The following is a 14,070-nucleotide window of genomic DNA, read 5'->3' as shown; positions in this document are numbered from 1 at the left end:
TTTCTTAATGTGCATAAATTTATTTTCAAATAACTAAACTAAATAGAATGTGAGAAGTACATGTTTTATTTCTGTAAGTTGGCTACCACTTTCACTTAAGAAATTTGAAAAGCATAATAGTGATTTTAATTGATTACAAAATGTTTTATGCTTTGTCGTACTCTTTTTGCTTAGATTTTAGAGCTATATTACTAAGCCAGCACCTTTACGCCTCTGCAGTTTTGTTTTGGATCAAATTAATGTTTGCATAAGTTTTTTTCATGTATTGTATAATCCCCATCCACATGTAATTCCCATCCACTCGACAAAGAATTCTTAAGCAACTTGTATGAGTAGAACGTAGTATTTAGCATGAGTGAAGTGTAAAGATGACTTAGACATGAGTGTCCTCAGAGAGTTCGGAGTCAGAGGAAGGAAGCAAAGGTGTTCTGATATGAGCTGATATCGGGCAGAGTGGTGAAGAGGTTATAGAAAGGGTGAAGTTTGAGCTTCCCTAGTAGTCCAGTGGCTAGGACTCCGTGCTTCCAATGCAGGGGGCCTGGGATTGATCCTTCGTCAGGGAACTAGATCCCAACACTGCAACTGGAAGAACCTGCTTGCTGTAACTAAGGCCTGACACAGCCTAATTAATTAATTAATAATTTGTAAAAGGGTGTCTACAACAGGAATTTACTGGAGGTTGAAAAGAGAAAAGAAATAGCGTGGAAAAAAAAGGGATGGGTGAAGTTTGTCCGAGTCTAAGATATAAAGGTGTATAGTTAATGGATGACCAAATTGAAGATAATCCTAAGCCAGCTAAATAATAGGAGACGTTGAATGCCAGCCAAGAAGCGTACATATTATTTTATATATATGACTTATGTTTAAGATTTTTGAAAAGGATGATAAGATCTATATTAAAAGAAGGTTACTCTTAAGAGCAATTTGTAGAATTGTTTGAGAGAGCAGAGAACCTAGAGATTAACTAGTAATCTGTTCTAGAAGTTAATGTGCAAGGCATTGAAGGCCTAAGTTAAGATAGTGTTAGTGACGGTATAAGTGGAGATATGGACGTGTAATATTTGACAGTGTTTGATGATTGCCAGAATAACTCCATGCTTGTTCAAATGAATATTGTTAAGAACTCCTATGAGCAGAATGTAGTTTTTAGCATGAGTGACCCGTAAAGGTGACTCAGAAATGGATGTCTTCAGAAACAAAAGACAAAAAGAAAGATAAGCTCTGTTTTAGGCATGCTGACTCAGGTATCGGCAGGTACTTTTGGAACAGACGTGTGAAAGAGTATAGCTCTGCAGCATAGGAAGCTCATGAGAGCTAGAATCATCGTTTTGGAAGTCAGACAAAAAGAAAATAGTTGAAGCTGTGATCATAGACATTGCCAGGAAGTGGTGAGTGAACTGAGAATATTATTGAACTCTGAGGGATAACCTGATATGATCAAAATCATGGACTCTGGGATCAGACCTTCTCAATTCAGACCCAACTCTGCCATGTGGTCTGTAAGACCCTAGACAAGTAAGTAACTATGCACTAGTTTCATGTGTAAAATGGACATGACAATAGTGTCAGCTTGAAAGAGTTGGCAAACCAAGGCATGTGCATAACCTAGGGCTTGACATATAGTAAGCTATCAAATGTTAGTTATATTTAAATGGAGTGCAGAGAAAACAGTGGTGTGTGTATATACTCAAACATGATTGTATTTATAACATAATTGTGAGCATTCAGTTTTCTGTATATTTGATAATATTAAATTTATGAGACTCCAGATATAATTGGAGTTTCAGAATCAATGTTGTATTCTTCAGTTCAGTTCAGTTCAGTCGCTCAGTCGTGTCCGACTCTTTGCAACCCAATGAAGCGCAGCACACCAGGCCTCCCTGTCCATCACCAACTCCCAGATTTTACCCAGACTCGTGTCCATTGAGTCGGTGATGCCATCCAACCATCTCATCCTCTGTCTTCCCCTTCTCCTCCTGCCCTCAATCTTTCCTAGCATCAGGGTCTTTTCCAATGAGTCAGCTCTTCGCATCAGGTGGCCAAAGTATTGGAGTTTCAGCTTCAACATCAGTCCTTCCAATGAACACCCAGGACTGATCTCCTTTAGGATGGACTGATTGGATCTCCTTGCAGTCCAAGGGACTCTGAAGAGTCTTCTCCAACACCACAGTTCAAAAGCATCAATTCTTCGACAGTCAGCTTTCTTTATAGTCCAACTCTCACATCCATACATGACCACTGGAAAAAGTATAGCCTTGGCTAGACGGACCTTTGTTGGCCAAGTAATGCTAAAATATGGGAAACCTAAGAATCTCAACCAAAGTTTCATTCAGATTTTCATTTCAAACATTGTTTTACAATGTTCTTTTTTCCTAAGAATAATAATTCTGATATATAAGTAGTCTATTTTTAATATTGAAATGATTATTAAATAAATGTGTCATAAAACACCTACCTAATGAGTCTTATTCCCTGATTTGATTGACCCCAAAGTTGTCATCTGACACTTCCGGGTCAAGAGGAAAGAGGTTTTATTACTGAATCTTTTACATATATTATTTTTATTCAGAGATCAGATCAGTCGCATCCAACTCTTTGCGACCCCGTGAATCATAGCACGCCAGGCCTCCCTGTCCATCACCAACTCCCGGAGTTCACTCAGACTCACGTCCATCGAGTCAGTGATGCCATCCAGCCATCTCATCCTCTGTCGTCCCCTTCTCCTCAAGCCCCCAGTCCCTCCCAGCATCAGAGTCTTTTGCAATGAGTCAACTCTTTGCATGAGGTGGCCAAAGTACTGGAGTTTCAGCTTTAGCATCATTCCTTCCAAAGAAATCCCAGGGCTGATCTCCTTCAGAATGGACTGGTTGGATCTCCTTGCAGTCCAAGGGACTCTCAAGAGTCTTCTCCAACACTACAGTTCAAAAGCATCAATTCTTCGGTGCTCAGCCTTCTTCACATAAGTATATTTTTTAATATTTTAAAATACAGTGATGGTTTATATTTTTCAAGGCTCAATATTTGTGATTAAAATGACAAATACATGGTAATCTTAATGGCAAAAAAACAAATCGTGAGTTTAATACATTTTATTACAAGTTTTTTTTATATTTTTGGTAAGAGCCAATTTAATTTAGTGGCCAGAATTAAGTGATAAGGATTTCCTTGTAATATATGCACGCTTAGTTTTTTCAGTCATGTCTGACTCTTTGCAGACACAACTGAAGGCTGTCCATACACACTATGGTCTGTAGCCTGCCAGGCTTCTCTGTCCATGGGATTTTCCAAGCAAGAATACTGGAGTGGGTTGCCATGCCCTAATCTTCCCTACCCAGGGATTTAATGCATGTCTCCATCATTGAAGGTGGATTCTTTACCCCTGAGCAACCAAGTAAGTCCTTATAATATGTAAAGCAATGTAATGAAACATTACAAAAGTAGGAAGTCAAGAGATACCTGGAGTAACAGGCAAATTTGGCCTTGGAGTACAAAACAAAGCAGGTCAAAGGCTACCAGAGTTTTGCCAAGAGAATGCACTGGTCATAGCAAACACCTTCTTCCAGCAACACAAGAGAAGACTCTACACATGGACATCACCGGATGGTCAACACCAAAATCAGATTGATTATATTATTTGCAGCCAAAGATGGAGAAGCTCTATACAGTCAGCAAAAACAAGACCAGGAGCTGACTGTGGCCCAGATCATGAACTCCTTATTGCCAAGTTCAGACTTAAATTGAAGAAAGTAGGGGAAACCATTAGACCATTCAGGTATGACCTAAATCAAATCCCTTATGATTATACAGTGGAACTGACAAATAAATTCAAGGGATTAGATCTGACAGACAGAATGGCTGAAGAACTATGGACAGAGGTTTGTGACATTGTGCAGGAGGCAGTGATCAAGACCATCCCCATGGAAAAGAAATGCAAAAAAGCAAAATGGTTGTCAGAGGAGACCTTAATGCAAAGTCAAGTGGACCTTAGGAAACAAAGCTAGTGGAGGCGATGGGATTCCAGTTGAGCTACTTCAAATCCTGAAAGATGATGCTGTGAAAGTGCGGCACTCAATATGCCAGCAAATTTGGAAGACTCAACAGTGGCCACAGGACTGGAAAAGGTCCGTTTTCATTCCAATCTCAAAGAAAGGCCATGCCAAAGAATGTTCAAACTACCGCCCAGTTGCACTCATCTCACACACTAGCAAAGTAATGCTCAAAATTCTCCAAGCCAGGCTTCAACAGTATGTGAATCATGAACTTCCAGATGTTTAAACTGGATTTAGAAAAGGCAGAGGAACCAGAGATCAAATTTCCAACATCATTGAATCATAGAAAAAGCAAGAGAGTTCCAGAAAAACCTCTACTTCTGCTTGTTTGATTATGCCAAAGTCTTTGACTGTATGGATCACAACAAACTGTGGAAAATTCTTTAAGAGATGGGAATGCAAACCACTGACCTGCCTGCTGAGAAATCTGTATGCAGGTCAAGAAGCAACAGTTAGGACTGGGCATGGAACAACAGACTGGTTCCAAATCGTGAAAGGAGTACATCAAGGCTGTATATTGTCACCCTGCTTCTTTAACTTATATGCAGAGTACATCATGCAAAATGCCAGGCTGGATGAAGCCCAAGTTGGAATCAGGATTGCCAGGAGAAATATCAATAACCTCAGATATGTAGATGACCCAACCCTTATGGCAGAAAGTGAAGAGGAACTAAAGAGACTCTTGATGAAAGTGAAAGAGGAGAGTAAAAAAGTTGGCTTAAAACTCAACATTCAGAAAATGATGATCGGGGTCATCCAGTCCCATCACTTCATGGCAAATAGATGGGGAAAAAATGGAAGCAGTGAGAGACTTCATTTTCTTAGGCTCCAAAATCACTGCAGATAGTGACCCCCAGCCATGAAATTAAAAGGTTTGCTCCTTGGAAGGAAAGCTATTACCAACCTAGACAGCATGTTAAAAAGCAGAGACATTACTTTGCCAACAAAGGTCTGTCTAGTCAAAGTTGTGGTTTTTCCAGTAGTCATGTATGAATGTGAGAGTTGAACTATAAAGAAAGCTGAGCACCAAAGAATTGATGCTTTTGAGCTGTGGTGTTGGAGAAGACTCTTGAGAGTCCCTTGGACTAAAAGGAGTTCCAAGCAGTCAATCCTAAAGGAAATTAGTTCTGAATATTCATTGCAAGGACTGATGCTGAAACTGAAACTCAAATACTTTGGCCACCTGATACAAAGAACTGACTCATTGGAAAAGACACTGATGCTGGGAAAGATTGAAGGTGGGAAGAGAAGGGGATGACAGAGGATGAGATGGTTGGATGGCATCACCAACCTGATGGACATGAGTTTGAGTAAACTGTGGGAGTTGATGATGGACGGGGAACCCTGGCGTGTTGCAGTGCACTGGGTTACAGAGAGTCGGACGTGACTGAGTGACTGAACTGAAATAGCCTATTAACAATGTTGTCATAGTTTCTGCTTCTTCACCGTTGCAGCCCTTAGGACCTAGCACAGTGACCAGATCATTAAGTATTTACTGGTAAATAAAAAGAAATTGACTGTAGATTGCTTCTGTTGGGCCACAAGCTTCAAGTTAGCTTCTCTTTTTAAATCTGTGGTTAAGTTTCTATGCAGTTACTCCATTCCTTGAAAGCCTTTCAAGCTCACATTTTGCATAAGTTAAAAAGTTACTTTGCGCTTTGGATTTTAGAGTTGGAAAGCCTATACAGGTACTTTACAAATATTCTGTCATTCCAAAGCTTTTGGTTACTGTGGAAGTAACCAAATTGAGATCCTGTGTAGTGGCTGCATAACTTAGCAAATGTTCAGTTATCTCTGATAACAGTTACTTAGTTCTTCAGTCCATGTGGCTGAAAATACAAATAAATGACTTTAGGGACATGAACTCAAAACATGGAATCTGGCCCTGTCTCAGCTACTTTTAAGTTGGTGGTCATGAGCAAGCCAATAATTTTGTCTTAAAATGCATCTTTCTTCGTAATCAGTTAGATAAGTTCTACTTCTACCTTGTGACCCTCAAATGACATGTGATCTACTATAAAGTATGGTAGATAGCATAAAATGCTATGCTGTGTCAGAGCTCCTCACTTCTTTGGTACCATACACCACTGGGGCCATCTGGAGAAGCTTAGCTCCTCTCAGAAATGTATAAACATTAGAAACAATTATATTGAAATACAGTTTTTAAAATATTTTTAAAATGATATAGTAGTTAGTATATGATTCTTCATTAACATAGTAAGTATAATGTTATTGCTGTGAGTATAATGAAGTAGTTTTGAAGTCAGTCAGTTCAGTTGCTCAGTCATGTCCAACTCTTTGTGACCCCATGTATCGCAGCACACCAGGCCTCCCTGTCCATCACCAACTCCTGGAGTTCACTCAGACTCACGTCCATCGAGTCAGTGATGCCATCCAGCCATCTCATCCTCTGTCGTCCCCTTCTCCTGCCCCCAGTCCCTCCCAACATCAGAGTCTTTTCCAGTGAGTCAGCTCTTCGCATGAGGTGGCCAAAGTACTGGAGTTTGAGCGTTAGCATCAGTCCTTCCAATGAACACCCAGCACTGATCTCCTTTAGGATGGACTGGTTTTGAAGTAGTGGTGACTAAATGTTTTGATATACTCATAGGAACTATAACGTGATTAGTTCTGCTGACAAAAATCACCGGTACTGCTAATGCCACTGTTGTTGCTTATCTTTGTAATTGAAAGAAATGCTAGTTTCATTTAGGTTAGTGAAAATAAAGCTGTAATTGCTTTTCTCATTCAAGTTCACAGGCCTTTGAATTGTTTACCGAGCCCAAATTTAAGAACTACTATAATATATTAATGCTAGTAATTACCATTAACAGTGTGTTTTTAAAAGATACATATCACTACTTCAGGCATTTAACACATCTATTTGAAAGTGACAGCTTATAAATTATGTGTGGTTTAGTTTGATTCATATCAGAATTAACATTTTAATTCTTCCAATATCAAAATAGTTAATGGCACGTGTAGAAACTCTGGAGTTTTGAGGACAAATCTTTAAATATACAACTTATAAAACTGATTCTATTGAAATGATTGTTTGTAGACCTGTTGTGTGAAAGAATTAAACTTCTTTTCTAAAATTATCGCCAGGATCAGCCAAGATCTCGCTCTCATTGCTCGGGAAATCAACGATGTAGCAGGAGAGATAGATTCAGTGACCTCCTCGGGCACTGCCCCTAGTACCACAGTAAGCACTGCTGCCACCACCCCCGGCTCTGCCATAGACACTAGAGAAGAGGTAGGAGATCTTCATGGAGAGATGCATAAGGTTCTTTCTTTTCTTTATTTCTTTTGCTTTTAGCTTTTTGCTTAGTTTTTTTTTTGGTTACATCCATCCTCCCTATTTGCATGAAGCTCTGCATTTGCCAACTTTGCTTTAACAAATTTCTTTTCTTATAACAAAACTAGTAAAGGCTAACATTTGGTCTACTATTAGCATGAAGCTGTAAAATTATTTAAAATAAACACTTTGTAAAATACAAAAATAAATGGTACCTAGAAAGCATATCCAAATTTGGTAAATAATTGTATAAATAATAAATCATTATATAAAGTTTCTGTAAATCTTACATAGGTTCTTCACTAGAAATTATCTCTAGTAGCAAGACAAAGTCTATAGTTTTTACTACTTAAAATAATTCTGTTGATGAATATATACATATATATATATGTGCACAAAGATTCTTCAAAAATTGAAATATACATACATATACACACTCACTCAAATATATGTATTCAGTTTTAAAACATTCTTGTGAACTGTGCAATGTAAGTTAGCATATACAGACTATTGCCCCAAACCAGAGTCTCCTGCTCTCCCCCTCCAGGGGACACCACAAACACAGATGGCTCCAGAAGTTAACTTTAAAATATAATATAAAAATAATGGTATTCTGGCCATGTTTGGTTTCTTGATTTGGTGCAGAGATACCAAAAAAAGACAGACATTTTGAAAGAATGAGTTACAATTTTATTAGGACAAAGCCACACTGATTTGTTTAATTATCCTCTGTTTTATGCTATAATGTCAGAATTGAGTAGTTGAACAGACATTATAAGACTGCACAGCCTAAAATATTTATCATTTGGCCCGTTACAGCAAAAATGTGCCAACCCCTAATGATGATTTATTTCATTTCCTTAATTTTATAAAATAATGTTCTCAATAGTAGCCAGAAATGGCTAGCCTTTTTGACACATTTAATTCTGGTAAACTCTTCTACGAAAATTTTCTTCAGTTGCTTTTTGTCACATTTATAATTTTATTCTTTAATGGTCATAATTTCATTGTTTTTTTTCCCCTTTATGTGTTCTCTAATTTGGTAAATAATGTTTCATCAGTCTGTGTAGTTTTGTTACCACACTGATCAATTGTAAATGTGTATAAAATTCATCCTTATTGGTGAAAAACAAAAGGATCTTCTTGGTGGCAAGACATACACAATTCTTCCTGGTACATTTTGAATGATGAAGATATTATTTTCTCAGCTGTCTAACTAAATTATACCTAACGTGATTGTACATTCACTCAGACTCAGTAAAATTTTTCAAACATTTCATTAAGTAGAATTCCATTTTTTCTTTTTGGCTTCATTTCTTATTACTGTATTAGAGTTTATTCCTTCTTCAGTAAACCTGAGTTACTTTGTACTATACGTACGTAATTTGCACTGCAGATGGCAGTATGTCACTTGTACCGGAATATGTCATTTCTGTAGCATTACCGCTAAAAGTTTATCTAAGGTAAAAATACTTGGTGAATTAAAAATTTTTTTTTCTTTTGTAAACTTAATTATAATTTGTAATTTATGTATCTGTGAAGAAATTTGGCACCTGGATTTGGGGAGAAAAAAAGGAAAAAACAAGATAGGAAACTAAAAGAAAAAGAAACATTATTTTACACTGGTAAGGCAATGTGAGTAAAATGAACGCCTTGTCCATCTACATGGCTCAGCTTTTTCTAGTTACCATCTATGCTTTCCGTTGGGGGAAACTTTATCCACGGAAGAATCAAATTTAACATAGTTATTATATATATTTTGGATTTTGAAAATAAAATCTATGTAGATGAACATCTGTTTTATAAAACGGACACCTTTGAAGTGCTTATAAAAAGAAAGAGTAATTGGTTTATTGAAGATCTCATGCTTCTGTTACTACCTGAGAATGGAATAACTTCTAACTATAAAAACTGTAATGCCAGTATCTGTGTTTTTCCAAATTACTCTATGCTCATGAGGATTTGCTTTTGTCCTGTTAGTTAGTTGATCGTGTTTTTGATGAAAGCCTCAACTTCCGAAAGATCCCTCCATTAGTTCATTCTAAAACACCAGAAGGAAACAACTGTCGGTCTAGTGACCCAAGACCTCAACCAGCAGAGCCTCCTGATCACTTAACAATTACAAGGCGGAGAACCTGGAGCAGGGATGAAGTGAGTAAACTATAAACTTCAACAAATGGCAGAGGATGCATGCTCCATTGGTCAGAAAAAGAGGAGGAGAACTGTTCCATATATGTGTGTGTGCCCAGTCGTGTCTCTTTGCAGTGTGATGGACTGTATGTAGCCTGCCGGGCTCCTCTGTCCATAGGGTTTTCCTGTCAAGAATACTGGAGTGACTTTGCATTTCCTTCTCTGGGGGATCTTCCCAACCCAAGGATTGAACCTGTGTCTCCTGCATTGGAGAGTCTTTACCGTTCACACCACCTGAGAATTCCCTTGTTTAATCCTTACAAGCCTCTTAAGATAAACAGGGAAGGTTTGGGAATGGTAGAGGATTGGTGGGCTTTGGATTATTTTTGGAGCCTCACTTCAGGTCCTGTAAAGACTACATTTGTAAAACAAGGACAATTTTGTATGGTTTTGTTCAGTATATAGGGCTGGGAAAAAAGTGCTTGTCCTTACAAGTAGAATAGAATTTCATCCTGGCATCACATCAATTACAAATCATTAACACTAAATGAATTTAGTTGCTAAAGGGCAAAAGCAAAACTTCAAAGTTTGTAGTATAATACAGGTACATGTCTTTCAGCACTGCAGCAGGGAATGATTTCTTAAAAGACACAAAAAGTCTTGACTTATAAATAAAAGATTGATAAGTTTGAGTGTATTAAAGGACTATGTGAAACATACAGGCAACAAGAGATTAGAATACAGAATATATCAGAGCTCCTACAATCAGTTTAAAAAAGCAAAACAGCCCAAAAGAAAAATCTGCAAAAAACATGTGCAGCATTTCACTGAAAATACCCAAGGCCTGTGAAGAGATGTTCAGCTTCATGAGTATTCAGAGAAATAGTTTTCAAGGCTACAGTGAGATTATTTTATATTCATTCAGTTGGCAACAAATTAAAAAGTTTTAAAACATTAAATATAGGAGAAGATGTGAATACATAGGCTTTCTTATTGTTGCTAGTAAGGTTAAATTGGTGGAGTCACTTTGGCAAACAGTTTGATATTATTTCCTAAAATTGAACATAAATGTAGCCCATTATGTAGCAGTTTTGCTGCTCGTGTATACCCTTTCTCATTGACAGCACATCATGGAAGAGGATATTCATAGTAGCACTGTGGGCAGTAACAAAACTTGGGGACAGTCTTTAAGTGTTTGTATCTGAGGGAAAATGAATGTATAAACAGGTTTGTGCACAAATTGAAAAATCAGTGGAGGGATCAAAACAAATGAACTACAGTATGCCACAATGTGGATGAATTTTAGCAATAGAACATTAAATGAAAATTATTCTCAGAAGATCGGATAAAATGTGTTTTGTCACAAATAATGTTATATACTTAGGACAGAAATAGATCTAGCAAATTACATAAAAAGAAAACCAAGGGAATGATGAATGGGATTCAGAATATTGTTTACCTTGAGTAGAGGGAGACAGGGAGATGGGAAAAAACACGTGACTAGAGGCAGATTATATTAGTCATCTGTTTCTTTCTGTTGTTGCTCAGTTGTGTCAGACTCTTTGCAACCCCATGGACTGCAGCATGCCTGGCCTCCCTGTCCTTCACTCTCTCCTGGAGTTTGCTCACCTCACGTCTGTTGAGTTGATAAAGCCATCTAACCATCTCATCCTCTGTTGCCCGCTTCTTCTCCTGCCCTCAGTCTTTCCTATCATTAGGGTCTTTTCCAGTGAGTCAGCTCTTTGCATCAGGTGGCCAAAGTATTGGAGCTTCAGCTTCAGCATCAGTCCTTCCAATGGGTGTTCAGGGTTGATCTTCTTTAGGATTGGCTGGGTTGATCTCATTGCAATCCAAGAGATTCTCAAGAGTCTTCTTGAGCACCACAGTTTGAAAGCATCAGTTCATTGGTGTGCAGCCTTCTCTTTGCTCTGCTATTTGTAAAACCTCCTCAGACAACCACTTTGCCTTGTATTTCTTTTTCTTTGTGATGGTTTTGGTTACCACCTCCTGTACAGTGTTACTAACCTCCATCTGGTAGATAGTTCTTCAGGCACTCTATTTACCAAATCTAATCCCTTGAATCTATTTGTCATCTCCACTGTGTAATCATAAGAGATTGGGTTTAGGTAATACCTGAATGGCCTAATGGTTTTCCCTAGTTTCTTTAATTTAAGCCTGAATTTTGCAGTAAGGAGTTTATGATCTGAGCCACAGTCAGTTCCAAGTCTTGTTTTTGCTGACTGTATAGAGCTTCTCCATCATTTGCTGCAAAGAATATAATGTGTCCATTTTCAGTACTGACCATTTGATGATGTCCTTGTGTAGAGACATCTCTTGTGTTGTTGGAAGAGGGTGTTTGCTGTGACCATTGTGTTCTTTTGACAAAACTCTGTTGACTTTTGCCCTGCTTCATTTTGTACTCCAAGGCCAAACTCGCCTATATTCCAGATCTCTTAACTTCCTACTTTTGCATACCAGTCAGCTATGATGAAAAGGACATTAGTTCTAGAAGATCTTATAGGTCTTCTTAGAACTGTTCAACTTCAGCTTCTTCAGCATTAGTGGTTGGGGCGTAGACTTGTATTACTGTGATGCTGAATGGTTTGCCTTGGAAATGAACTGAGATTATTCTGTCATTCTTGAGATTGCACCCAAATACTGCATTTCAGACTCTTGGTGACTTTGAGGGCTACTCCATTTCTTCTAAGGGATTCTTGCCCACAGTAGTAGATTTAATGATCATCTGAACTAAATATGCCCATTCTCATCCATTTTAGTTCACTGATTGCTAAGATTTAGATATTCACTCTTCCCATCTCCTGCTTAACCATGTCCAATTCACCTTGATTCATGGACCTAACATTCCAAATTCCTATGGGGTTTTGTTCTTTATCTCATTGGACTTTACTTTCACCACCGATACTGACAATGCATGGAACTGATTTTGGAACCCATATCTAGTCTTAGGATGCAGGCTAAATTCAGCCTCCCACCTGATTTTGTAAATAGAGTTTTATTAGCTGCAGCTCCTTTTGCTATAATATAGCCTCTCTTGCTATAGTGAGAGGTGAGTAGTTGTAACAGACCACATTGGCCCCAGTCTTCACTCTCTTGCCCTTTACAGAAGTTTGCCAACCCTTGCTTTTGCCCATAAAGTACAGCTGGAATGATAACAACCCCAAACATAAAAACTTATTCTGGGGAACTTCTCTAGTGCTCTAGTGGTTAAGACTTCGCCTTCCAATGCAAGGGGGAGTGTGGTTGGGGAGCTAGGATCCCACATGCCTCATGGCCAGAAAACCAAAGCATAAAACAGAAGCAGTAGTCTTAACAAATTCAATAAAGACTATTTTAAAAAATGGTCCACATTAAAAAAAAAATTACTATTTTGAATACATTTTAAAAACTTTATCTGTCCCACTGTGGAGAACAAGGATTGTAATCTTCTTGATCTCTTTGTTCATCTTATTTGTTGAAAGAATAGATAACAAATTTATTGTTCTAAGTTACTTACATTCTCCCAGATGATAATTTGAATTGGAAGCATGAGAGACAGGATCATGATAGTAATTAAAAATTAGATAACATGGGTTGTCTTTTGAAAGTTATATGATGAAAATAATATGGAAATGTGACAAGTTATTTAACAAAAAAGAATTCCTTTCTTAATTTTTATTTCTCGTTCTCAGTGTAGTTACACAGTACTCTTAATTATATCCTTTATCGAGTTTTATTAAAATCAGCATAAATATGAAATGCCCTGAAACGTAATGAGTTGTGACCATTCTTGGTGGTTATCCGATACAGTGGTAGTATTTTAATGTCTGTTCTTCCCTTTCCATGTTTCAGGTCATGGGAGATAATCTGTTGCTCTCGTCCGTCTTTCAGTTCTCTAAGAAGATAAGACAGTCTATAGATAAAACAGCTGGAAAGATCAGGTACTGTGTCATTACTCAGACATCCTTGCTTCTATAAAAGCAGGTTACTTTCCTTTCTAGTAAATTTTGAAGGATGACCTGTATACCTAAATTTTACATAGCATTAGTCAAAAAGTTGGTGAAGTGAGCAGGCTAGAGGATAATGAGAAATGACATTGGAGAGAGAAGGAAGGACCAGTTTGGGCAGAACTTGTTTAAGGAGTTTGGACTTTATCATAAAAAAGCCATAGGAAGTTAATACATTAAATGCGTATCTTTAAAAAATATACATATGTGTGTATATATATAAAGAGTTTTAATATTTTATTACCATTTCCCTGATTATCTTGCCTCTCTCTCAGGATATACACATACCACTTAGGAAAACATAAAATTAAGGAGGGAAAAACCCAATGTGGCTGATAATAGCACTTGGCCTGGGATTTAATTATCAAATTATATCAATTTCATTGGTTTGGGGGATTGGTTTGTTTAATACACAGTATTATCCATAAAGACACCATGTAAGTCTCCTCATTGGTCATGTGACCTAGCAATAGGAAAAGCTTGAGGCCTCCTTACCTATAAATGGGAATTCCATATTATTTCATCCTACCTGCTGAAATACATGCCTTTTTTCCCCAGTAACTAAGCCCTCATCCAGTCTCATTTATTCATT

General features: G+C 37.7%; 1 protein-coding gene across 32 annotated transcripts in view; it reads left to right on the top strand.

Annotated features, from left to right (window-relative positions):
- Positions 1–14,070, top strand: part of CEP170 (centrosomal protein 170) — a 132,436-nt gene that overhangs the window by 110,783 nt on the left and 7,583 nt on the right. For 14 of the 32 annotated variants that reach the window (XM_086344871.1, XM_086344852.1, XM_086344846.1 and 11 more), the window contains 3 exons: positions 7,155–7,332; positions 9,325–9,495; positions 13,324–13,412. In XM_086344871.1, the coding sequence (XP_086200997.1) occupies positions 7,155–7,332; positions 9,325–9,495; positions 13,324–13,412 (438 nt within the window). The remainder of the gene's footprint in view (positions 1–7,154; positions 7,333–9,324; positions 9,496–13,323; positions 13,413–14,070) is intronic. The other 18 variants (XM_086344868.1, XM_086344866.1, XM_086344859.1 and 15 more) reach the window with 2 other exon arrangements.

The sequence above is a fragment of the Bos grunniens genome, chromosome 16 (genome assembly GCF_055505025.1).
Source record: "Bos grunniens cultivar Pamir isolate PY7600 chromosome 16, Bosgru_T2T1.0, whole genome shotgun sequence".
Lineage (NCBI taxonomy): Eukaryota > Metazoa > Chordata > Mammalia > Artiodactyla > Bovidae > Bos > Bos grunniens.
The sequence above is the reverse complement of the archived record's forward strand: the minus strand, read 5'-3'. Positions and strand labels throughout refer to the sequence as shown.